Source organism: Vulpes lagopus, chromosome 12 (genome assembly GCF_018345385.1).
Source record: "Vulpes lagopus strain Blue_001 chromosome 12, ASM1834538v1, whole genome shotgun sequence".
Taxonomy (NCBI): domain Eukaryota; kingdom Metazoa; phylum Chordata; class Mammalia; order Carnivora; family Canidae; genus Vulpes; species Vulpes lagopus.
Window position 1 is genome coordinate 29853184 of NC_054835.1, and position 27185 is coordinate 29880368.

The 27185-nt window shown below is 46.5% G+C and overlaps 1 protein-coding gene across 2 annotated transcripts in view; it reads left to right on the forward strand.

Moving 5' to 3' along the window:
* C12H17orf67 (chromosome 12 C17orf67 homolog) overlaps window positions 1–22645 on the forward strand; it is a 28437-nt gene extending 5792 nt beyond the window's left edge. The window contains exons 1-4 of one of the 2 annotated variants that reach the window (XM_041726119.1): window positions 1900–1963; window positions 3576–3676; window positions 20514–20651; window positions 22298–22645. In XM_041726119.1, the coding sequence (XP_041582053.1) occupies window positions 1909–1963; window positions 3576–3676; window positions 20514–20630 (273 nt within the window). In that variant the 5' untranslated portion in view covers window positions 1900–1908 and the 3' untranslated portion in view covers window positions 20631–20651; window positions 22298–22645. Of the gene's footprint in view, window positions 1–1899; window positions 1964–3575; window positions 3677–20513; window positions 20652–22297 lie in introns of those variants that run through there. The other variant, XM_041726118.1, reaches the window with a different exon arrangement.
* The last annotated feature ends 4540 nt before the right edge of the window (window positions 22646–27185 follow it).

Sequence of the window (27185 nt, forward strand, 5' to 3'; positions counted from 1 at the left end):
CTTTATACCATCAGAGCCCGCAGAACATTTAGGTTCAATATCAGTTACACAACATTAGCACTAACTCGGACAACTACAGAGAGGTCATTGTTTTCCTTTGAGCTGGCCAAGTGACCACAGAAATAGCAGCTTACTCCTCTGAATTGAGGATTTCATCCTCACCAGTGCTACATACCTTCTGGACATATTTTTTAAAGAATATATTTAATAATTCCTTTTTTTAAGATTTTATTTATTTATTATGAGAGACAGAGAGAGAAAGAGAGAGAGAGAGAGAGAGGGGCAGAGACACAGGCAGAGGGAGAAGCAGGCTCCTCACAGGGAGCCCGATGCAGGACTCGATCCTGGATCCTGGGATCACGACCTGAGCCGAAGGCAGATGCTCAACCACTGAGCCACCCGGGTGCTCCTATTTAATAATTTCTTTATGTAATAGTTACAGATGATTTGAATTTAAAAAGGATGTCAGCTTACTGAGATTTTATTGTCTTTAGAAAAATAACCCTAAGTCTGGAGTGAGCTGCTTACCCTGCTTACTGACGGCATATTGCAGGAGGCCCTTTTGAGCATTGCGGGAAGAACAGTGGTCTTTAAAGACTGGAGAGTTTGGCTCTACCCCGGCATCCATAATGTGCAAACTTGATCGTGCTTCCATCTCTCTGAACCTCACTTTCTTATTTGTTAAATGGAGATGGTGCAAGCTGCTACTTACCCCTCATCTTTTTTTTTAATGTAAATTTATTTTTTTTTGGTGTTCAATTTGCCAACATATAGAATAACACCCAGTGCTCATCCCGTCAAGTGCCCCCTTCAGTGCCCGTCACCCAGTCACCCCCACCCCCCCACCCACCTCCCCTTCCACCACCCCTAGTTCGTTTCCCAGGGTTAGGAGTCTCTCATGTTCTGTCTCCTTCTCTGATACTTCCCACTCATTTTCTCTCCTTTCCCTTTTATTCCCTTTCACTATGTTTTATATTCCCCAAATGAATGAGGCCATATAATGTTTGTCCTTCTCCAACTGACTGACTTCACTCAGCATCATACCCTCCAGTTCCATCCACATCGAAGCAAATGGTGGGTATTTGTCATTTCTAGTGGCTGAGTAATATTCCATTGTATACATAAACCACATCTTCTTTATCCATTCATCTTTCGATGGACACCGAGGCTCCTTCCAGTCTGGCTATTGTGGACATTGCTGCTAGAAACATTGGGGTGCAGGTGTCCCGGCGTTTCATTGCATCTGAATCTTTCTTACCCCTCATCTTCAATCACACCCACAAGATAGGGACTATTATCTCCTTTTACGGGGGAGGAAACTGAATTTCAGGAAGGGTAAGTGATTTACCGAAGGTTACGTTGCTAGAAAGAGGTGAAGCCAGGACATGAACCCTGGTTTTTCTGGCTCCACAGACATTTGGGAAAAAACTTTCCCCTTTACTCTGCACTTTGCCAGTTTCCCTTCCTACCTCCGAAACTCTCAGGAAGGTCAAATCAAATTGGTGGACGGGCTTTGGAGAAATGCCATACAATGTGCAAATGTAAGAGATGATTAGTGAAAGAGATGAAGACAGGTGGAGCATACTCTGAAGCTACAAACACAAACTACTGCATGACCGTGTCTGTGTAAATGAAGCGAATATCGGTGCAGCCTTCTCAAATTCACGCTATGCAGTGCCCCATCTCAGAGGGGTAATTTCCTTGCTCAGGATGAAAACTGACAGGGTTTCAGAGGAAAATAGTTTAGTGGTCATATTAAAAACTCAGTCATATTCACTTAGCATCATACCGTAAGTGCAGCTAGTTGCAGCATAAACAAGCCTGGGCCGGACGTGGCTTTCTTCAAGTAGGCTGGCCCATTCCCGGGGGCCTTCATTCTGCAGGAGGCTGAGACGCGAGCAAGGCAGGATGGAGAAGCTATTTGTGCTCGTCCTCTCCCTCACCTTACTGACTGACTTCGCAGGTGAGCATAAACTCTGAAAACGGCCTACTTCTCTCCTGACATGATAAACTGGAATAAGCCTATTTTATATTTTTGAAATATTTTTTCATTTCAAAGAATACATAATATGTAATAATTCAATCCTCCCTGCTCACCAGGAGCAGGCTCCCAGAATTGCTATCATTAGAGATAAATTATTTTTTTTAAATCTTTAAATGTATTTGAATATTAATTTTCAGAAATGCTGATAAACCTTTAACTATACTATATTTTATTTGATTTATTTTTATTTATTTTTAATTTTTTTTAACTATTTATTTATGATAGTCACAGAGAGAGAGAGGCAAAGACATAGGCAGAGGGAGAAGCAGGCTCCATGCACTGGGAGCCCGATGTGGGATTCAATCCCGAGTCCCCAGGATCGCGCCCTGGGCCAAAGGCAGGCGCTAAACTGCTGCGCCACCCAGGGATCCCATTTTATTTGATTTATAAAAAAGATTTTATTTATTTATTTGAGAGAGAGAGAGCGAGCATGAGTGGAGGGGAAGGGCAGAGGCAGAAGCAGATGCCCCACTAAGCAGAGAGCCTGATGTGGGGCTTGATCCCCTGGAATCATGACCTGAGCAGAAGGCAGATGCTTAACCAACTGAGCCACCCAGGCACCCCAACTATAGCATCTTTTAGAGTTCATATGAGATCATCAAGACTTGACAGACTTATTTGATGATATCATTTGGAGTTTATGTGTGATTATTAAAACTTAATATATAATTTTATTATCATAACAGCTTCTTCAAGGGATCATGTGTGATTATCAAGTTTAACACAATCTTGTTCTCAAGGAGAATCTTCCAATAACAACTTTTAGTTGATTTAGTGTTTTGGGGCTTTAAAAAAAAAATCAAAGCAAATCTAATGGAAGAGAAACACATTGACCAGAGAACTGAGGAAAATATGTTTTAAAAAACTTATCCAGGGATCCCTGGGTGGCACAGCGGTTTGGCGCCTGCCTTTGGCCCAGGGCGCGATCCTGGAGACCCGGGATCGAATCCCACGTCGGGCTTCCGGTGCATGGAGCCTGCTTCTCCCTCTGCCTGTGTCTCTGCCTCTCTCTCTCTCTGTGACTATCATAAATAAATAAAAATTTAAAAAAAAATTAAAAAAAAAAAGAATACAGTTCATTATCTTTAAAAAATAAAAAAATAAAAAACTTATCCAGAGGCATCCGGCTGGCTCAATTGGTAGAGCATACAAGTCTTGGTCTCAGAGTAGTGAGTTCGAGCCCCATGCTGGTAATAGAGATAACTTAAAAAAAAAAAAAAAAGAAAGAAAGAAAGAAAGAAAAAAAAAACTCTATATTCATGAAGTTAGCACTCACTTTTAAAGAAATACACCATTGCAATAGGTAAGTCTGTTGAAATTGTACAGCTTTTGCTCTGAGTTTACCATGTTAGAAACAATTTACAATTCTTCTCGGAGCCCTCTGGAATGCCACATCCTTTGGGACAGGTCGCCGTGAAAGAACTTTTGTGTGTGACCGAAATTGAACTTGCAAATCCTTTGTCTTAGATTGTGAACTGGAGCATGAGCTTGTGTGCCTAGAGTCCCTCAGGCCCCTTCCTGACTTTTTCAGGGTCCTCCCCGATTCTGACGGAAAAGCAGGCCAAACAGCTTCTCAGGTCCCGACGCCAGGACAGGCCAAGCAAACCTGGCTTCCCTGATGAACCCATGCGGGTGAGTGCCAGCCCCCTGCTACTTGAAGGGACAGTGTGATCTCTTCTCCTCCTCCTCCTCCTCCTTCTTCTTCTTTGTCTTCGTCTTTGTTATCGTCTTCGTCTTCTTCTTTTTTTTTATTATTACTTAGTATTTTTATTTATTTTATTAATTTAATTATTTAATTTTTATTTATTTTAATTTAAATTGATTAATTAATTAATTTTATTTTATTATTACTTATTTTTATTTATTTTGTTTTAATTTTAATTTAATCATTTTATGGATTTATTTTAATTTAATTATTACTTATTATTTTTATTTATTTAATTTATTTATTATAAATTTATTTAATCCATTTATTTGAATTTAAATTCAATTTGCCAACATACAGTATAAGGTGCTCATCAAGTCGCATGCTCTCCTTAATGCCCAGTTACCACATCCTCCCACCAATCCCCTGTTCTGTAGCCCTCCGTTTCCCAGAGTTAGGAGTCGCTTATGGTTTGTCTTCCTCTCTAGTTTTTCCCCTAGTTACGGTCCCTTTCACTATTTCTCATATTCCACATATGAGTGAAACTGTATGTTGATTGTCTTTCTCCAAATGACTTATTTCACACAGCATAATACCCTCCAGTTCCACTCACGTCGAAGCAAATGGTGGGTATTCATCATTTCTTTTTTTTATTATTAAGATTTTATTTATTTATTCATGAGAGACACAGAGAGAGAGAGAGAGAGAGATTGAGAGAGAGAGAGATCGAGAGACAGCCAGAGGGAGAAGCAGGCTCCATTCAGGGAGTCTGACGTGGGACTGGATCCCGGGTCTCCAGGATCAGGCCTTGGGCTGAAGGTGGCGCTAAACCCAGGCTGCCCCTGCCTTGTCTTCCTGAACCCATCCTTGCCTTCATTTTGTCGGTTGTGCTGGGTGCTATTAGATCCTGCCACACTGACCCCAGGCCTGGCTTGTCCCCCCATTCCCTGGAGAAGTACTAACATTCCTGGTATTTTTTTTTAAATTTTTACCAGGATGAGTTCATTTAAAAATCTTTTATTAAGGTACAGTATTAAAAAAAAATGCAATGTTGCGCAGTGCTGAAGAGTGCTGGCTCTGGGTCAGACTGTGTGGGCTTGGCTTCCCATTTTCTACCTGTGTAAACTTGGGCAGCTTTCCACATGTTTCTATACCTCGGTACTCTCATCTATAAAAGGGGGCTAACAATAAATATTACTTACCTTCCTCTAATATTGTTATTCCAAATAATAACATAAAATAACTATAAGGATAAAATAAAGGAATTCCTAGTAAGACACTTATAATAATAATACTCAGCAAACAGTAACTACTCCTTTGATTATTAAGTACCAGGGACCAGGCAAGGTGCAGAGGCTGTCAGAGCAGTTGCTTGGAATTCTGCTCAGAGTTGACAGCAGACACAGAGAAGTCAGTGAATGGCTGTTATACAGAGTGGCTTAGAAATGAATCAAGGACTTTAGGCTGTCAGGAGTGGGCATGCCTTGTCTGTCTTTTCTTCCTGTCTGTCTGTCTTTCTCTCTCTCCCTTCTCTCTTGAAGTCAGATGTGGCTTGAAATATCTAAGCACAGGGTAGAAGGGGTGGGGCAGGTGCAAGATCAGGGAGGGTTGGAGTTCCGTGGACTTTATCTTGTGTTCTGTGGAAGACAATGGGGAGGTGAAGACTGGAGCTTCAGATAGATGGTTTGAGAACTGGTTAGAAGAGAAGAGGCTGAGCACTGAAGTCTGGGGACACCAACACTCAGAGGTGAGCAGAAGAGGAGGAACTCGAAGGGGGTGAGAAGGAATGTGGGCAGACATTGGGGAAACCCAGAAAGTGTGGGGAGCGGAATGCTTGGATTGAGGGTCCCCAGGGGCTCCAACTGGCACCTTGTGCTTTTGGCCTGATGTCTGGAGGGGCTGTTCCAGAGGCTCTTCCTCAGCAACCTAGGAGGCTACAGGTCTCAGAAGACAGGCTCTAATCAGCAGTAGAGTCGGCCACTGGGCATTTTCTCTGCCGGCATCTGGCCCTGGTTCCTCTGAGCTCCGGCTGGGGAACAGCAGCCTTCACAGGGGCTGAAGGCATCTTAGACATTGGGCAACAGGTGAGTTTGGATGGTTGTAGCAGGGGAGATTGGACCACGCAGATCAGCTTCCTGCCTCCCTCGCTCCTCCCGCATCACCCTCCCTGCCATTCTAGTCTTGTGTCCCCAACACGGCTGAGTGTGGTCCTTCCCTGCCCAGAACTTCCTAGAGATCCTTCTCTGACCATTTCCTTCCTTTGACCTCTGGTCGCCACTGGTCTTCACCTGTGACAACCTGCTTCTTGCTTCAAACTTTGTGATTTTACTGAATGTCTGACTTTTTTGGTTTTGTTCTGTTTTTAGTCATCTTTTATAGGCTGATCACCAATGACTTCTCTTAACTGCCTTGAGCCTACAATATCTAGTTTCTGTGTGATTCTCTCTTGCCTCAGAACTCACTGCTGACCCCTCATGCCTCCTGTGTATAGCCCAGCCCTGCATGTCCCTCCCCAAACACTGACCCCAGTGTCCAGAATTCTCTGCCACTCAGCCAAATTTGGAAAAGTGCTCATGTGACCTACAGGTGAAGTGGGAAATAAATATGCAATAAATTACTTGGTGGCTAGTCTATATCAATAGTTCTCATCCAGGGATGATTTTGCTCCCCCATCCCCAGGGACATCTGGCAGTGTCTGGAGACATTTGGTTGTCACAATGCAGAGGAGGCAGGGGGAGAGGGAGGGGGCAGTGGGGGGATAGGTAAGGTGGGAAGAGGGAGGGTTTGCTACTGGTGTCTCATGGGTTAAGGCCAGGAATGCTGCTAAACATCTTATAATGCACAGGGCAGCTCCCATAACAAAGAATGATCTTGCTTAAAATGTCAATAGTCCCAAGGGTGAGGAACCCTGGCTATACCATGCTGAACAACCTCTTTCTCTTTTATTCTGTGCTACTGTATGCATCTCCTGCACTATCATTTATTATTACATTATATTTATTATTTTATATTATATTATATTATATTATATTATATTATATTAACCCACATGCAGAACCCGCTGAATCAACAAGCAATTTCTGGTATCACATTTTTCTAGGAATGTGTTTCTTAACCTTGGCTGCATGCTGGAACCAACTGGGAAAGTTAAAAATTTGATGCCTGGGTCCCAATCCCAGGAGGGGATGGCCTGGGGTGTGGCCTGGGCATTGGGTGGATGACAAAGCCCCCCAGGTGGTATCAACGTGCAGCCCGAAGCTGGGAACTACTGTGCCAGGCCTTCTGGGAGAGACCTGGCATATGTAATTCCAGCTCCTGTGGGCCAGTCGGGAACATGAAAGCTAAAAGCACGAAATGTTTAGGGAACAGTTAAAGGTTGAACTGAGTGATATGGAGATCGAAGGCATCAGTCTGGATTCAGTTGAGTCAGAGAGAGTAAGAGGCTCATGGGGTGCATGCAGAGCGTGCTTCTTGCTGACTGATGTGCACTTCATTAAACTTAACACTGATAGGGCCTTACCAAGTGCCAGACACTGGGGACATAAAACAAACTAGACAGTCTTCCTTCTTCCAGGTGCCTGTGTCCATTGTGTGGAGAGAGAGTCACAGCGACTCAACTAGATTCGAGTTCTCTAATGAGGTTGAGAGGAAAGGGTCTCTAGCTCTACCTGGAAGGAGGGAAGAGGTGTCCACCAGCTGAGGCTTGAAGGATGAGGAGTTTTCAGGCAAGGGATGGAGGGGAGGTGGGAAGCATATTCCACCCAGTGCCGTTCAGTCCACATTCTCCCACTAACTAGTCATGGACTTTGGACTTTGGACTTAGGATGAGTCAGTTTCCTTTTTCTGGAGCTCACTTTCCTCTAGAGTGTAGAGAATTTGCAGTGAATCTGGCTAAAAGGTCTATTCTAGGTCTTGTATTTTAGGGTACTGAATAGAGCTTTGAGGGAACAAGCCAGGTTTCCCAGTGCCAGTCTGCAACTTGAGGAAGAGCCAAGGACTGCAGGATGCGGCCCCCCCGGTGAGAAGCCAGAGGAGTTTATTTAGAGGGTTTCTCTAAAGCTCCAGAGCCTCCTCCCTTCATGGTGGCCCTGCTACCACTGTATCCAACATCCGAGACCTATATTTGACCTCTTCCGCCATATCAGGTCTTGTTGTTGACTTTTCCTTTTCATGGATTCACTAAGAGCAAAATGAATATCCATCACCTGTCATGTAGAAGAAGCGATTTACTCATTTTAGGTGACAGCTGACATCGCGATGATCCTGGTTCTTCATCACTGTTGACAGTGATGGAGCCCTGGACGGACAGGGTGAGCCCACATTTGTCTGGACCTGAGTGGCAACCTGTGGCCGTAGGGGAGGTTAGGGGTTGGTGGGTGGGACTGCCTCACAGGCTTAAACCCTACAGCATGGGAACTAAGGGCTTCATTAAGTCCCTTTGATTTGTGAGGAAGGAACCACACTTCCTTGCTCTTTATCTTTTGCCAAGATACCTGCTACCCTCCTTGTTTCTCTGTGCAAACCTTCTACTTAGTGGTCCCTTTGCTAGGGAAAGGGCACTGTCCTGCAGATGCACCATCCTGTGTATTCAGTGCACGCGCATCCTGAGTGTTGTGTGTGTGTGGGTGTGTGTGTATGTGAAGGTGTGTGTATTTGTTGTATATGTGAGGATGTGAATATATGCGAGAGAGTATGTGTGTAAGAGTGTATATGTATGGGTGCGTGTATCACTATGTATGTATGTGAGGCTGTGTGTGTGTGTGCTTTGGAAAAGACCTTGCAGAAAAAAATTTAAAAAAGATTTTATTTATTTACTCATGAGAGAGAGAGAGGCAAAGACACAGCCAGAAGGAGAAGCAGGCTCCACGCAGGGAGCCCGATGCAGGACTCGATCCCAGCACCCCGGGATCACCCCCTGAACCGAAGGCAGATGCTCAACCACTGAGCCACCCAGGGATCCTGCAGAATAATTTTTCAGAAGGTCTGGATTCCAATTCTCTCTCTTCCACTTTCAACCTTGACTTGAGTCCCTGGAATATGTGAAAGGACAGGTGATGGCAACGGAAGGTCCTGTGGGGCTAGGTTGGAAAGCCATGGCTATCACAGGAGAGTTGACTTCCATTCTGTACTCATTAGGAGCCACCAGGAATTTTGGGCAAGGGAGTGACAAGATTGGAGCTAGTTGCCAGGAGCCATGAGGTCTGGGACAGAGGTCTGGGACACAGCCTCGTCAAAGCTGCCCTTCGGCTACCACTATCCACGGGTAATGGGAAATGACACTTTTGGACAGGTTATGGCCCCTCCTTGCCATGTGACTCAAGAGATGACCAGATGGAAATGAGCAGAGAGAGTGATGTTTAGGAAATGCATGCACTCTTGGGGACTGTGCCTTAAGACTCATGCTCACCCCTGAGTTGAAATCACAGAGATGACTAGTTGGGTTATTTCATCTCACTTCTTCCCTCTGAGGGAGCATGCAAAAGAAAACCAGTACAGAGAGGAGAGGCTAGTGATGGGGGTGAATGAATGGAGCTTTGGACAGAATTCCTAATGCAAACAAGTATGAAGATTTGCAGCATCCCCTGTTCAGGAGTATTTACTAAGCAACGTTTATGATCCTGACATGTGGTCTAAGTATTAACAGATGTTGGCTTCTTGTGGACAGACAGGTGTTTTGGAGACACATTCGGGCAAGCTGTGCCCGTGCTTCCAAGGGGCTGGACTGTTTTGACCACAATTCACCGCAAGGACTGTTCTTTTCTGACCATGCAGTGGCAAGAACATCATGCTCTTGGAAAGGTGTGGCCCTGCATTGCAGGGAGCATTGGTCTTGGCCTCAAAGGAGTGTAAGCATGGTGCTGGGATCTTTGATAGAAGAAGGTGGAACCCTGTGGGGATGAGGATAGAGGCTGAGAGGAGATATGGCTCTGGGGAAGAAAACAGGAGGGATGTTGAATGTATGGAGGCAGCTGGGCAGGAAGGGGTAGGGGACACTTATTTACAGCAGTTCCTGGCATTAAATTTGCAGCTGTTTTGTGCTCTGTGTGTCATTACCCTCTGCAACCCCTAGACCTTAGGAGAAGCCTGCTAATTCGGCAACCTTGTGTTAGTGGTTCTTTGTGGGGAATGGCAGGTGGCGGGTGGTGTGCTGTGTGATTGACAAAAGAGGATGGTAATCACTCAAATCTGGAAGCTACAATGGTGGCAAAAGAGACCATGGGACTGATTTGGGAGAAACATGGCTCCCAAATCTTCAGAGATTTGGGGGAGTGGGTTCTAGATCTCACAGGAATGTGATGGGCACTCCCAGAAGGCTGAGATTCACTGGGGGGAAGGAGGCAGCCATCTGGATTAGGTGTCAGTTGAATCATTTTGGGGTCTACATTAGGACCCCAAATAGTTTGCAAAGACCTCGTGTTAGAATAGTTTTAAGATCCCAAGGGAAGGAGGGGCACCCATGTGGCTGAGTCAGTTAAGCGTCTGCCTTCAGCTCAGGTCATGATCCCAGGATCCTGGGACCGAGCCCCACATCTGGCTCCCCATATAGGGTTCTCGGCTCGGTAGGAGGGCTGCTTCTCCCTCTTTCTCTTCCTCTCCCTATTTGTGCTCTCTCTCTCTCTCTCTCTGTCAAATAAATAAATAAATCTAAAAAAAAAAAAAAAAAAGATCCCAAGGGAGGGGAAAAAAATCCGCCTTGGGTGAAATTGATGCATGGAAAGAAGGGCTAGGTTTATGTTTGGAAGGAAGAAAGTGGAAAAAATATTGAGAATATTTTTCTCAAAATATTTTTCTCAGAATATTTTTCTCAAAAATATTGAGAATATTGAAATATTCCCTGAATATTTCCTCAGTTATGATTGTGCTTCTGTTGGTCTTTGGGGTTTGGGTCTAAACTCTTGCTATTCAAAATGTGGTCCCCAGCCCTGGCCACCTGGCTTTTTGGAGCCTCACACTCCTCCTTGCACCTCCCACAGGCCCCAGGGGGCCGGTGCACACTGTGGTTTGAGAGCAGTAACTTCAGTCCTGCAGAGCTAGCTGCGAGGGGGGACTCTCAGCCTCTGTTCCTGACACCCCAAGGCCCAGGAGCCAGCCCGTGTTTGTTTTGCATGACAAAATTGACTTCTCCCCCTTCCTTCTGGGCACTCTGCTCCTTTGGATTCCAGTCTCCCAGGACACCTGCCCCTGCCTTCTCTGCCTGCTTGGCACTTTGTGCACCTCCATCTGCTTTGCAGGATCCTCAGTCCTTTAAATGTCAGAGAGTCCTAGGGCCTGTCTTCCCACCTCATCAGTCTCGTGAGTTTAAATATCATGTCTATGGCGACAACTGCACATTGCCTCTCCCGGGAGCTCCAGACTCATTTACGTGACCGTCCACTTGCTTGGCAACATTTTCCAGACAGCTCAGACCCAACAGCCCTACATTGAATCTGACACCAGCTCCTGCTCTTGCCTCCCACATCAGGATGAATAGTGCCGGCTTCCCCTAGTTTTGTGGGTCCCATATCCAGACTGACCATTCCTCACCCTCTACTGCTAACACTGGGGTCCCTAGAGGAGATAGAGAAATTCTCTTTTACCTGGCCTCCCTGCCTCCTCTCTGGATCCCCCTGTGTCTGTTCTCAAGAGGGCAGCAAGAATCAGATGTTAAAAATGTAAACCAGATCTTGTTCCTCCCTGGCTCAAAACCTTCCAACAATTCCCTGCCTTATGCCCCATAAAATCCCTAGTCCTACAGTGGCCTACCAAGCCCTAGAGGCCTGTTGTCCCCCTCTTGGCCTCCACCTCGGCCTCCGCTCTGCAAGCTGGCCTCATCAGTGCGCTCTGAATGCATCAGGCTTAATGTATCCCTTCGCAGCTACAGTGAGGCTGTATGGTAAGTAGGGTTGGCTTTGTTCGGCAACTTGCTATTTTTTTTTTTTTTCATTCAGCAATATGTCTTCATCTTGCTCATTTTTAGCTGAAGCATAGTAGAAATGTATCATGCTGTGGCCTGAATGTCAGTGGTTCCCCCTCCCCAATTCATATGCCAATGTCCTCACCACCCCCTGCCCCCCATGTGATGGTATTTGGCTCCAGAGAGCTCCCTAGCCCACTCTGCCAAGTGAAGCTACAGCGGGAAGTCTGTGACCCAAAAGGGTGCTCTTACCCGGCTATGCTGGCACCCTAATCTCCAACTTCCAGCCTCCAAAACCGTGAGAAATACATTTCTGTTTTTCATAAGCAACCCAGTCTGTGGTGTTTTGTGAGAGCAGACATATTTCAACTTAACTTATTTAGCCCTTCCCAGAACAATGGACACTTTTGGTTACTTCCAGGGTATGATGAAGATCCTTTTGCACATGTGTTTTGCCGAGTGCAATAACAAATGGACTGGCTGGGTCAGAGGGCTTATGTACTTTTAGCTGAATTAAATATGGCAAATGGCCTAATCAACTCTACCAACCCTCATCTTGAGAATGCGTAAGAGTACTTGGGTCCCTATACTCTGGCCAGTACTTTCAAAATGAAAAGAAATAAAGTTTTTATTATTTATTTATTTATTTTCAAAGGACTTTATTTATTTATTCATGAGAAACACAGAGACAGAGAGGCAGAGACATAGGCAGAGGGAGAAGCAGGTTTCTTGTAGGGAGCCCAATGGGGGACTTGATCTCAGGACCTCAGCATCCCGCCCTGAGCTAAAGGCAGACGCTCAACCACTGAACCACCTGGGCGCCCAAGAAACAAGGTTTTTTTTTTTTTTTTTTTTTTTGAAACAAGGTTTTTTAAAGTTACCACACTTACCCTCTCTTCTATCTGTACATGTTTATAGAGACATGTTGCCAAACAATAGGAACCATATTTTTCTTGGTGATAAGATTCAGGGAAAATTTTTTACTTTCATCTTTACATCCTTTTTCCTATTCCTCAGTGTATTTGTCTCCTATGGTGGCCATAACAAAGTGGCACAAGTGGGGTGGCTTCTGACAGCAGACGTCAATTCTCTCTCTCATTGATTCTCTAGTCTAGGTCTAGAGACCAGAAATTGAGAAGAAAATGTTGGTACGTTTGGTTCTTTCCTGCCGAGGGGGTGGGGTGGGATGGGGGCAGAGAACTAGCTCTGGGGGAGAATCTGTTCTGGCTTTCTCTCCCAGCTTCTGATGGTTTCTTTAGTCCTTGGTGTTTTTTCAAACCGGCTCTCTGTCTGTGATCACAGGGCCTCGTGTCCCATGTGTCCCTGTGTCCAAATTGCACTCATTTCACAAGGACACCAGTCACCAGATTTAGGGCCCACCTTAATCTAGGATGATCTCATCCTAGCTTGGTTACATCTGCAAAGATCCTCCTTCCAAGGAAGGTCATGTGTGCAGCTTCCAGATGAACATAAATGTTGGGAAGGACACCATTCATTCCAGTACGCCCAGTCTCTTAGTTTCAATAAACATATAAGTCTCACAAAAACAATACAGGAGAGTGGTGAGAGGTGGTCACAGATGGCTGGGTCTGAATCCAGACTTGCAGGTGTCTGTATGGACAACTTGGCACCGTTCATTGGCATTAGAAAGCTCTGAGGAGAAGCAGGTTGTCTGCTATGATGGTGTTTGAATTTGAAATTCTCTTATCGCACTTGCCTTTGCATTTGTTTCTTCTGCTCTTGTCTACCTGGTTAACTCTTACTTGTTCACAGAGATTCGTGGTAAATTATGCCTTTTTTGGGAGGCCCCCCTGATGCTCCTACCCTCCCCACCATGAATTAGAGCACCACTCTGGCATAACACAAGATAGCTATTTCTGACTTTTTTTTTTTTTGGTCTCTCTTTCTAGACTATTCTAAAGTGCTTGAGCAGATGGACTTTTTGTTGCATTTCTGGGTCCTCAGCACCAAGCACAGTATTTGGCATTTACTAGATGCTCATTATACTTATTTCCATTCCTTTTTTTTTTTTCTTCTCTCCAGGGGAGAAATTGTGGAGGATATAACTCTATCCTACAACTAGGAGGTTATTTCAAAGACATCTTTTCTATGGCCTCACTTAAATTCATTACGTTTCTTGTAATCATCCCAAAATTTAGGGAAGAAATTATCTGCCAACTGCTGGGGTGAGCCATGGAAATTCTTTAGAAAGATGACATTAGAGCTAAAATTATGTCTTCTGTGAGTGTGTTCATAAGTGGTCATGTGCCCTGGGAATATGCTTTCCATTCGGCCTGTGTTTCTTTAAGGAATGTTCTTGTTGGGCACGTATAAATCATATTAGCTTTATTGTAAGTGGTCTTCTTAAAATATGCTTTCATGTTTAGCTCCTTGACAAATATGTGTAGTCACTCTACTACCCTTTTGTGCCCCATGATGTCAAAGGCCAGTTTGGAGTGACAATGATGTAAATCGCACACATCACTGATCTGCTTTCTTTTAGCGCTGAGCCCTAAAGTTACGTTTGGAGCCACCGTCCTGCGTAGAGGACTATCTTGCTTGTACTAATGAGCAAAATAATTCATCCAAATGTTGATGGACTTTTAATTTCACGCAAATGTCAGAGGAAGGATTTTGCCTTCTTGGAAAAAGTTCCTGCCTTGATAGATTAACTGTCCATTCTATAATAATTCTCTGCTTAGATCAGGTTCCAGTGAGTATTTAATTTCATTATCACACCAGTGCCATCACAAAGGATCACTTCCAATTTCCTCTCTAATTACTGGAGATTATTTACTTAAATCATTACACTTGGGATTGGACATGGAATGCAGATATTGGTTTTTGTTTTGCTTTAATTTTTTTCCCCTTAAAAGAAAGGAATCTAAAAAAAATTAAAACATTTTCCATCTATCCTTTCTTTCTTGATCCAGGAACATTTGAGTTTATCATTAATGCTGGGTCATTTCTAATGCAGCCAATGCAATTGTTGAATTTGTGGTTTTCAGTAGATTTGCAGTTTGGCTTTTCATCTTGACTAATGATTGCTTCTAGGCCTTTGTGGCATATCCATTTTCCTAACGTTTTAAATAAATAGGGAAATGTCATGGAAACCAGTGCTTGTTTCTTTCTCTCTCTATGTGTGTGTCTGTTTTGGTTGTTTTTCTTCAGTGCTGATTTCAGCTGCTATTTAGGAGTGTGAGATATATATTACTCTTTGATGCTTTTTATGTATGTTTGGCCTGGGCCATCATAATGAGCAGATTGACACAGATATTGAGGAAACTTCCAAGAGGGGTTTAGAGGGATTATGGAAAAAGAAGAGTAATTTCATCTATTCATTTACTCATTTGTACATTTCTCCAGTGATTTTTATTGAGGTCCTACTATGTGCCAAGTGCTAAGCCTTATACTAGGTATACCTTGATCACTGCCATTAAAAAGCCTGTTTGGAGGTTTGGCTGAATGGGACAGAGATTAAATGAGTAGGGATGCAAATAAGCATATAAGAGGTATGCAAATATGGAAATATGGGGTGCCTGGGTGGCTCAATTGGTTAAGTGGCTGCCTTTGGCTCAGGTCATGATCTCAGGGTCCAGGGATAGAGCCTCATATTAGGCTCTCTGCTTAATGGGGAGTCTGCTTCTCCCTCTCCCACTGCCCCTTCTACTTGTGCTCTCTCTCTCATACACTCTCTCTCAAATAAATAAAATCCTTTTTTAAAAAATGAGGCATGCAAATGCTATATGCTAGTGGAGACGTTTGTTAAAATCCCCACTGATCTCATCAGAAAAATCTGTACGTATTGGGAAACGGTCAGACTCAAGTTTATCGTTTAGTAACTAGTACTGTCAGTTGTTCCTTGAAGTGACAGGCTCACTTCATTCATTTTCAAAAAGGTGCCTGCCAAACACAGCTAGTCCTTGACACCAACAGTCACTTAAGGGCTCTTCTTTGAGGAAACCACTGTACTTGGTCATGTGACAGAGGTGCTGCCTGCATGCTTCACATTGGGTCACTTTCGTCTGCCTCACAGGGGTGTTCTTCAGAGAAACAGGCATTTTTAGAATATTCTATATTTATTTATGTATTCTCACTGTGAGTGCGTGATGGTAAAAGACACAAGGACAGTGATAATGGTCGTCACTATCACTAAAATGGTTAAGGCACCAGTTTCATCCATCTATGAAAAGGCAAATAATGTCTTAGATTATCCTAAAAAGAGTTCCCCCCCCCCAAAAAAAAGAGTTTTGACCTCATGGAGCCCTGAGGGGGAGCATAGCCCCCACTTTGAGGAAAAAGTGCTGCTTTGGTCTTTCATTCTGCCAGCATTTATTGACAATTTCCTGCAGACCGGTTCCTGGGAAAGGGGCTCCACCTACAACTTCAAGACAGGCTCAGATCTTTCTTATCTAATTGTAACCACAAAGAATTGGGCAGCGCATAAGGAAGAGGCTTCTTGCAAAGGCATTGCAGAGTTCAGGTCAACTAGCAAGAGATGATAAATTCCAGGCTCACAGCCCCTGGGCATGAAGCAGAAAGGCAGGTTCCTGGAATGAGAGAGCCTTCAGGAGAGGATGCAGCCATCTGACCCTTTGGGACTCCACTGGAGGCCTCCCTCTCTCCTACGTCTAATCCCCTGCTGGGGTCTCTACTTCAGACCCATCTGCAAGCCCCAGGTCCCTAAGGGAGTCTGGGCTGCACTTCTAGGTCAGCTTCTCATTGTATAGGGCCAGGTGAGGGAGGAGAGAAATGGATTGAAAGGCATAGATGGAGACTATGTATGTGGCACAGAACCTGTATCATTTCATTTAATCCTGACAGCCCAGGGAAATGAGTGCTAGAGCCATCCCTGTCGTGCAGATGGATGCAATGAAGATGGACAGGCCAACCGATACTGGCAGAGTCTGGACTTGAACAGACCCCGCCCCAGGCTCACACCCAGACCTCTTAGCCTCTCTACCCGACCGCCTGGCACACAGGCAGGCAAGAAGGTGGCCACATGGGCTTCCTTCAGTGAGCTGCTCGCAGGGAACTGTAGAAAGACAGCTGTGTGCTGGCAAAACTTTGTTCTTTATTTACAAGACTCCACACTGCTTTCCTGTTTCCCCCAATTATTCTTCTTCTGCCCCCAAACTCCCCAGACAAGGCATGAAAGGGCAGGATTCAGCCCAAAACTCACAAACAGGTCCTTGCAAGCTGCTAGGGAGTCGTGGTCCCACAGTGGGGTCCCGCAGGAGCCTCTCACCATCTGCCTCCTCCTTGGCTGCCCCAGAGACTCCCTGCCTGGGACAAGAAATGCATTTTGACAAGTCAGATGAAAACAACAATGATAAACAAAACAAATTCAAACTGCATGGATCCTGCAGGAAAGGGGGAAAAAAAAAACAACTCAGGAAACTTGGACACTTTATAATTCATTCCTTTGCACTGTCATTAAAAAACGTTTTTTGTTTTTATTTTATTTATTTATTCATGAGAGACACAGAGAGAGAGGCAGAGGCACAGGCAGAGGGAGAAGCAGGCTCCCCGGACTTAATCCTGGATCCCCAGGGATCACACCCTGAGCCCAAGGCAGACGCTCAACCCCTGAGAAACCCATTACACCTGCTTTTTTCTTTTTTAAGGCTATATTTAATATAAGATGCAGACTTCCTACAGGGTTTCATAGAAACTTAAAAAATTACAGTTCTAAACTGGATTCCTCTCTCAAAGCTTTACAATACCATAGGAGAGTGTTCAGGATTTGGGATTTTTATGATATTTATACATACCAAAATAATTTAATCTTGCACAGATATTACTGAATATGATTACTCTCTCCCAAAGTGAGATACCACTTCTCTGATTATTGACCTGCTGTTTTGGGATACCCATGTGTGTTTATATGGATCTGTTTTACACTTTGCAATGGTTCCCATCCCATAATTACAGCATCCAGACTTCATTCAGAGCAATGTCAACAGCCTACCTCCAAGTTAAAAATTATTCTCATCTTCACCTACTCCCTTTTGGGGAGAAACTATCAAGTTCATGTGCCAGTATGTAAGCCCACCCACATGGCACCACCACTAAAAAATATGATGTAGGTCAAATACATCCTTACTCTCAGGGAGAGGTCACTGACAAAGAGAGTGACTAGGGCAATGCTGGGGGATGTCTGGAGAGCTCTGAGGTCACAGGGAATCTGAGAAGGCTTCCTGGAGGAAGTAACATTTAGGCTGAGGCCTGAAAAGTCAGGTGAAAGTGAGACAGGAAAAAGAGAAGGCACGGGGGTGTTCTAGGTGGAGAGAATAGCATAAGCTCAGAGAGCAGAGCAAGTGTGACCCATCCAGGAAGGCTCGGGCAGATTGATGGTGAGGGAAGGTCAGGCTGGATCACAGAGAGCCATACAAACCACATTAAGGAATTAAAATTTTCTCCTAAGCCCTGTGTATCCCATTCAAGTAATTTCATCAAGGAAGCAACATGGGTAGATTTTTTTGTTCTAGGCAGTCTGGGCTTCTCTGTTTGGATCAGGAGATGGAGAGACAAGGTCTGTAAGGAAGAGATTTTTGTCACTTCACTCTTATTTAAGAAGCAACCTGTTGATTTATCATTTATCATTTTTTCCATCTTGTGTATCATTTATATGAGATAATGCAATGAGAAACAATGTGGGAAACCCACAGGCTGAGCTTGGTTGAAGACGGAGCCTTGTTGGGAAGACAAGACCACCCTGACCCTGGAAGCGACCCTCACGTGGATGGAGGCAGAGCATGAGTGAGCAAGGACGTGAGGGGAGGGAGAACCACCTCACGCAAAGCAAATAGCTGTACTCCTGAGGCTGGATCCCGGTGCTCAGTGTATTCAGTGGGCGGCTCCTCTGCAGCATACGTCGGTAGCATCTGCTGTCTGTGCTCTGTGCTCCTTTCTTGGACAACGGCACAACCCTAGCACCCATGATCCTGTATGGCTGCTGGTTGTCTCCATCCTGTTCCCCATCCATCCCGTACCCTGCTCTGCTCAGGTGGCTGACCTGCACAGTCTGCACCGCTGGGTTCCCTGGCCAGCTGGCTTCTGTGTGGGCTCAGCAGGACATGGAGGGCAAGAGGAAAAAGAGGAGAGAGGGGCTGGGGCATTTGTTCCCTGCTCCCTCCCTGCTCGGCAGAGGCTGCACCCCTCCATGACCCCCATGGCCTCTTCCTCTGAGCCTTGTATAGGCATAGGCGTGTCCATGGCTTCCCTCTATTGCTAGTCCCTGGGTGCTGGAATGTTCTTTGGTGGTCCCCTTAACCCTGTTCTCATGGACGTGAATGGCCCTTCATTAAAGACCCTTCAGGTGAACCATATGAGGGAGAAAGTGATTCTAGAGAAGCTCGGAAGTCAATGAGGCTGTCAATGACAAGTGTGGAGCAGGGCAGGGGGCAGGGCCTTTCTCTGTTGTTGTGAAGCATGGGGAAGTGGAGTAGATCCTACAGGAAGCTGCCCTTACCTGCTGGGTACAGTGACGTTATCCAGGGCTGCAGACCAACCCGGAGGGCAGAGTGAGTTGTCACCTGCTCCTCCGTCCAGGTGGGCAGTGCTGGTGAAGGCCCAAGGGCAGCTGTGACCCCTTTGGACAGCATTTTGAACTGGTCACTGTCAGGATGGAGCAGAGATGTTGGGGGCAGGTGTGGTGTTGGGTGGAGGGGTAGGGGGGCTAAGTGAGGAGTGGAGGGGTGAGGAGGAGGCTGTCGTAGCCTGGGTGGGGAGCGCTGAGGACCTGACCTACAGATGTGGCAGCGATGCAGGGGTGCAGCTGAGACTATCAGATTTTTAAAAAATCTTAAAAAAATAAAAACATTTTTGAGGAACTGCTAGGCTGTTTTTATGAAATGCCCCTCTCTCCCTAGTACTGTTTTGTTGTTGTTGTTGTTTTTAAAGATTTTGTTTATTTATTCATGAGAGACACACAGAGAGAGGCAGAGACACAGGCAGAGGGAGAAGCAGGCTCCATGCAGGGAGTGCCATGTGGGACTGGATCCCGGGACTCCAGGATCACGCCCTGGGCCGAAGGCAAGCACTCAACCACCAAGCCACCCAGGTGCCCTGTTTTGTTGGTTTTAAAGTCTCTTTTGTTTGATAATAGTATTATAGCAACTTCAGCTTTCTTATAGTTATCCCTTGCCTCTTAAAAAAAATGATTTTTATCACAAATGCATGCAGCCACAAATAATATTTTATTTAGTGATTCATGTTTTGTGACTACATAGGTAGCTATAATTCATTCATGGACACTGCTGTATAATACTCCATGGTGTGACCCTGCCCCAATTTATGTATCCATCTTCCTGTCAATGGATATTTGGCACTGTGCTAGTGTGTTGTTACTACAGAGTTTTGCTGCTGTGAACATTCTTGCACAGCTCCTGATATACATTTCTCTGGTTCTCAAAGTGACCAGCAGCATCAGCATTGGCTGGAAACTTGCCCAAAATGTAAATTCTGGAGCCCCACCACAGACCCAGTGAATCAGAAACTCTGGCTGGTGGGGCCCAGCAATCTGTGTTTTGACAAACCCTCCAGGTGATTCTGATGCCTGATATTTGAGGGCCGCAGCTTAGAGTCTAACTGAGGAGTGGGATTTCTGGATTGTAGGCCACAACCAATTTTCAAAGTGGTGGCTCCACGTTACACCCCACTAACTGTGTGTGAGTTCCCATAGACACGCGCCCTCTCAGCACTTAGGGTTGTCAGATTTCTTTATTTTGCCCATCGACTGCAGGCTGCCTGACTGCTTTTCCCCCCCACAGAGACCTGGGCATGACAGGTTCGCCTCTGGTCCGACCTCTCAGCCTCCCTCGGCCTGTCCGCGCCCTGTCTCAGAGGCACCGCCGTGCCATGCTCCATAGCAGCTCAGCTGTCACTGTGGATAAAAGACTCTCTGCTGTGTGGGTTTGTTTTGACAGGAGTACATGCACCATCTGCTCCGCCTGGAACACCGCGCCGAGGAGCAGTTCCTGGAGCACTGGCTGAACCCTCACTGCAAGCCCCACTGTGACCGGAATGTGGTCCATCCCGTGTAAGGGGCTCAGGACCAGCTTCTGGTATGATCCTTTTCCTACCCAGGCCTTCTGGTTTTGGGAGATGGTGCTGGACAGCATGTGCATGGGCCCGGAGCTTTCAAAGCCATGGCTTAGGGGAGCCAGCTAAGCAGCTGGCTGAGGGCTAGGGAGTGGCAAGAGCCAGGCAGGGCGGAGAGGCGGCAGCCAGGATGAGAGAGGTCCTGGGGACACACAGACTGACCCCTACAGACTCACCAAGAGATCCCAAATAGGGGAGGGATGTGACCCTATTTGCTGTCCAGACAAAGTCACTCCAGGATACACATCTAGAGGTGAGTGGCTCTTGGAGACTCTGGTTTTTACAGTGGGGGTGGGCAACCGTGGGCTTGACCAGTGACCTCCATCACAACCATCACCACTGTGGCCAGGACCAGCCACGTCTTCCCTGCCTTCCCCTAGCCTTCCAACCCCGGGGGGTCTGCCCAGCCCACCCATTCTGCATCCCTTTTGCTCAGGGTTTGCTTTTGCAGGCCACCTGCGCTGGACTGTGAGCGTTCCCCGCGCCCCTGCGCACCTGCCTGCGCTCTGCTCCCGCGAGGCCACTTGCTTTTTCCCCTCACTGTCTCCCCGTTTCCAGATCCTGTTAGATACAGTAGCAGATCCCTTCGGAGGGTGAGCCTAGTGGGTGTCTCTCCTCCTCTGGACTATGGACTAAGCAGGACAGGATATGATTGGGTGGTTTATCATCTGCGGTTGGGAGAAATCGTACATCTCCATTCTTGTTGATTTTGTGCCAGCGGAGGAGCAGTCCCTCTAGACTAGGGTTCTTTGTAAGTTTCGGGGTGCTCTCATGTGACGTCTCCTATTTGATCCTCTTAACACCCCTGTGCCATTTAAGGGCATACTTTTAGCCTTGTATTATGGAGGAGCTAACTGAGCGTGATTAAGCCGCTCACTCATGCCAGGCAGTAGTTGGGATGGCACCCTCCCTGTGGATGGTGGCACTGCTGGTCCTGTGTGTGTCCGGGGGCGGGGGTGGGGGGATGTGGAGTCCCTCTGAGGGGCATCAGCCAACAGTGAGAGGAGGAGCATCTGCCTGGTGGTGGAACAGAAGCTCTGCTTTTGAGGGGCCGGAGTTGGACCAACACCTTTCCATAGAGGGAGACACTGCCATTGTGTGGGTGGGGAGAGAGCAGAGGTTTCGGGGTGCGAGCCCCCCAGGGCGGCACCCTCCAAGGCCTGACTGAGGAGGGCCTTTGCCTCCAGGTGTGCCCCGGGGTGCAGACTAGGCTGGCTCCTGCAAAACCAGGTTCCACGGGGGCCTCACTGCAGGCAGCTGGCGCTCACCTGGAAACAGAGCAGCAGTGGCCCGAGGGATGCACTAACTTGGGACGTGGATTCAGAGAAGATTCGGGTCATGAAAAATGATCGCGGGGCGGGGGGTGGGGGGGTGGGGAACAATGTCACTTTCTCTCTGCTTCATTTGCAAAATGAGGACAGTAAGGGTTCCTCCCAGACGTGGTCCTTCTGACCATTACAAAAGTCGGATGCATGGAAAACAGTGCTGCCCTGGTGCATATGGGGGAGTGCTAGGAGATGACAGCTGACAGCCGGCTGTTGGCCCTCTCCCTCTCTCCTTTTTATCAAGTCGATCATCACAAGATGGTTCTTTTCTTGTTCTTTTCCAGCCAGCAGTTTGATAAGCAACAACCTGGCTACTGTTGAAACACGGGATGAGGCTCCTTCTTTCATTTATTTTTCAGCCATGGAAACGGATGTTTTCAGACCTCTGTGGCAAAGGCTGCCTCGGGGATTGTTGGCAAATATATATACATGTATGCTGCTTCATTTGACTAACCTGCATCACTCATTAAAGCCAATAGCTTGAAGTATCACTCCCTTCCCTGCCCCTCATGGCCTTCCTGCAGGTTTGACAGGGTGGGCAGAAGGAGAAGCTCACCTGGGGCCAATAAGCTGGAACTTCTGGAAAGTCTTGCAGGGTATAGTGAAGCCCAGCCTGGGGGCTGCAAAGGAGTCCCGTCATCTATTCCACACCCCCCCATCCTGTCTGCTCTAATAAACGCTGGTGTTAAACCTACTTTCTGTGCTGTCTCCTTTCTTTTCCCTCTAAAAATGACAGCTGATATTTCCTTGCCTGTGAATCCAGCATTGGAAAGCTTATGGTTCTGTGAATAAATAGATGGATGCAAATACAAAATACCTAGCAATTTTTCACAAGGACCATCTTTTTTTGGTAAAGGGATTACTTGCCCAAGGCCTGCCCTGGAATTAGAGGCATCACTTAATACCAGGTGCACACCCTAGTCTTCTAGCAAAGGATACTTTTTTTTTGGTGGAAAATGGATGGTGGCTTCCATGTCCCTCACGTACCCCAACTCCCAGAATCAGAGATTACACTATCAAAGACCAACAGAAGCAGGCAGAAATTGGGAGGGGAAGGGAAAGTGGGCTGAATGGTCCTACAGAGAATCTGCCATCCTCTTTTTGGAGGTTTGGAGAGCTGCCCAAGGCCCCTGGGTTACAGGGGGGAGGGAGGGTCTGTCACTTGACCCAAGGGACCCTGGGCAGGCTTGTCTAGGGAGCAGTCACGGAGGATCTCAGGGCCAAGCCCCGCACTAGGATCTTTACATACTAGGATTTTTGTTGAATCATCACACCCACCCTATGCAGTAGATGTGGTTTATTATTTCCACTTTATAGGGGAGGAGACTGAGCTTTACAGAATTTTGATAGTGTATTCATTTTCGGTCTTGGCTGCAGCAAATTACCAGAAACTTAGTGACTTAAAACAACGTGAATTTATCATTTTACATTCCGAGGTCAGAAGTCTCACTCCGTAGGACTGCGTTGCTCTCTGGAGGCTCCAAGGGTGAATCTGTTTCCTCATCTTTTCCAGCGTCTAGAGGCTGCCTGCCCTTCTCAACTGGTATCCCCCTCCTCCACCTTCAAAGGCAGCAGTGACAAGTCACGTCTCTCTTACACCACGTTGTCGTCTGTCTCCCCTGCCTCTCTTTTCCACTGTTAAGAACCTTTGTGATAACGTTGCGTCCTTTCAGATAAAGCAGGACAACCTCACTAACTTTGGGCCAGTTGATTACTGTGCCCCTGCCTCCCCATTGTCATGTAAGGTAACATATTTACAGGCTCCAGGGATTAGGATGTGGGTGGCATTATTCTGCCTCCCACAGGCAGTTTGTTCAAGTTCACGCAACTGGTAGGTAGAGCAGCTGGGAGTCTGAAGCTAAGAAGCCCCTCATCGCCCTGGGTCTCCCAAACACTCTGTACCTGTGCCCTAAACCTGAGATCCTTCTGCCTGGAATTAAGTGGTTTTCTCAGCTGAGCTCCTTGAGGGCTTAGCATGCGTCTTTACTGAGACACCATTGCATCCCTCACCTGGTAGGGGGACATCCGTCAAGTGCCAGAGCCATTTCACGGGCTCTGACATTGAACACAAGGACTTCCCCGGGGCACGCAGAACAGCGGCAGACAGGACGCTCCTGCTCAGTACCCCATGCTACCTGCCTCTCAGGGTGCTAAGAAGTAGGAGCTGAGTACCTGTGTATCTGTGTGTGGGGGGTGGGGGGTGGGGGGGTGGGCACAGAATGCAAGGGCCTGAGACTAACAGGTCAGAATAGAGAGAAGGACTAGAGCAGAATGAAAAATGCAGTGGACCCACAGGAAACCAGGGTCTTATGTCTGAGCAGAGGAGGGACCTTATTGAGCTTCCAGGACCCCCGGGCATGGTTCATTTCTCAGCGGCAAATGCTCCCCTTAGGAATAGAGGCGAGTCTGCATCTGTCATATAGAGCCTGGCTTTCAACCTCCTCCCCTTGACATCTGTGATGGATGTACTTGCCCAGAACACACTCCCCCGAAGCCCACAGACAAAGGGGCTTGGGTACTATAGTTCCCAGTGAGCTTGCTGCAGCCTCACCTTCCCCCCTACTCACGACAGCTTTTCAGATGGCAGGTGAGTGACAGCAACAGCGTGCTGGGACTGTCTTGATGGCAGCAGACATCAGTGGTTCAGAATACGGGCCTGGAGCCAGACTGCCTGCGTTCCACTCCTGGCTTTACCACTGACTAGCTGTGTGCCCTCAGGCAAGTTGATTGACCTCTCTGGGCCTCTGCTCTCTTATCTATAAAATGGAAATAATAACAGTACTTATCTCAAAAATGCTATTGTGAAAATTCTTTTGTTGAGTAAACACTTCATATAAGTAGCGATTACTGTTTAAAAAGATTAAAAGATTACTGGGCGTTGCTTCATTATCCAAGATAAAGTCTCTCTCTCCCTTTATTTAATTTTTAATTTTTTACAATAACATTAATGTGATTTCCCTAATGTTAAACCATCTTTAAGTTCCCGATCCAGTGTGGCTTGTCTGGGACAGCTTCTTGGGGGCGGGGTGTGTGTGTGTGTGTGTGTGTGACTTCAATGATTGTGAGGGAATTAGCTGGAAAAAAAGATGGAGTGGAGATGAGAGGTAGGACAAGGGGAGGGTTTAGGTGGGGAGTGTTGTTGCAGGCAGAGGCAACAACAAGTGCAAAGGCCCTTAGGTGGGAAAAAGAGCTGGTTTGTTTGAGGAGCTTCCACAAAGCCAGAGTGACCTCATCTCTGAAGAGAGAGGGAGAGCATTGGCCCCAAGGAGGTAGCCAGTAAATCTCATACAGCCCAGTTAACCTTCTCCTCAGATTTTTTTCCACGGATTAAAATGGACTACTCATTTTTTGGTGTAGTTCAGTTTTCAGATGGTTCAAATCTCTTTTAATGAAATGTGGGCCCTATCTTTTCTGTACTAGGTTGTATCAAGGTTCTTTTTCTCTTGCAGTTTAATGGGAATAGAGAACAATTGTTCTTAAAGTGTGGCCCCCAAGGGCCAGTAGGAAATTGTCAGACATGCGAACTCTCAGGCCCCACTTAGACTTTCTGAATCCGAAACTTGGGCCTGAGGTGCCTGGGTGGCTCAGTGGTTGAGTGTCTGTTTTTGGCTCAGGATGTGATCCTGGGGTCCTGGGACTGAGTCCCACATTAGGCTCCCCATGGGTAGCCTGCTTCTCCCTCTGCCTATGTCTCTGCCTCTCTCTGTCTCTCATGAATAAATAAATAAAATCTTTAAGAAAAAAATGTAAAATACCCCTTTACCCAGTGTTTGCACTCGTCATTCCAAAGTCTCCATGTCTTTGCCAACATTTGTTATTTTCCTTTTCTTTCTTTCTTTTTTTTTTTGATGATAGCCACCCTAGAAGTTGTGGAGTGGTATCTTATTGTGGTTTTGATATGCACTTACTAATAATGTTGAGCATCTGTTCATGTGCCTGTTGGCCATATCTTTGGAGAAATGTCCAAGTGTCTTGACCATTTAAAAACCTGGTTGTTAAAAAAAATAAATAAGTAAAAATAAAAATAAAAACTTGGTTGTTGAAGGGCTGATGTTTTAGGTGTGCTGGGAGCAGAGCTTACTAAGGGTAGAATCTTGGAAACGTTTCTGAGTTTCTGAGCTTCTCCTGCCTCAGTGTCCTCTTCTGCAAAAGGGGGATTATAACAGAAGGTGGAGTAAAGGATGGCTGCCAAGACTAAGGAAGCTGCTGCATGTACAGCTCTTGGAACTTTGCATGGCATGTGGTGGCTCTGTGCGATGTAACTGATAGTTCTTACTATACACCTGAGGTGAGGCTAACAATAGTAACGGAGCAAGAAGTTACCAGAGATTCATGACTGCTGGGAAGAAAATAAAACAGTGATGCAACAGAGAGTGACTGGAAGGCTATTTTAGGTCGGTTGGACAAGGAAGGCTTTTTGGAGGAGGTGACACTTGAGCTGACACCGGAATGACAGGAAGGAGCCAACTGCATGAGGATTCATGTACAGGAAGAGCTGAGGGAATGGCCAGGGCAGAGATCTTAAGACAGGAACAAGCTGGCCAGTTCAAGGAGCCACTTGGGAGAAGGACAGGGCGGCTGGTGTGGGGGCGGGAGGGAAGGGGGAGGGGGAAAGGGGAGGGGGAGGTGGGCTGGGCGGTCCCTCTGTGGGGTCCTGGCCGGCAGCGAAAGCACGAGGGGATGAGAGCTGGGGAGTCAGGAAGCCTGGGTGTCCAGGTCTCTACGTGCTCCTAAGGCTAGCACAAGTGACTTAGCCCATTTGGAACAGGCCTCTGTTTTCTCCCAGTAAAAGTGGGGCTGTTTATTCTTACCTCATGGGTCTGCTCTGAAGCTCAAATGAGATAAAATACAGAGGGACACACACATTTGAGATGGTATTAATCACAGGAACAGGAAAGTAGCACTGCTAAGCCCCCTGCCCTGGCCAACAAAGAGTGTGGGTGTTTTGGAAAATACTTTATTGTGTGTGTGTGTGTTGGGGGGGGCGCTGTGGTTCACTCAGCCCTCCTAGCTTCCCTCCTGCCTTCCTACCTTTCTTGAACCTTCCTTTAAGGTCCAGTGTGGTTGGGCTTTTACTGAGCACCTCTCTATGTGCTAGGCACGAGGCTGTGGAGGTGAGCAACAAGGTCTGTGACTTCAAGGAGCCTCACCCCTCTTCCCCATGAGGATCCT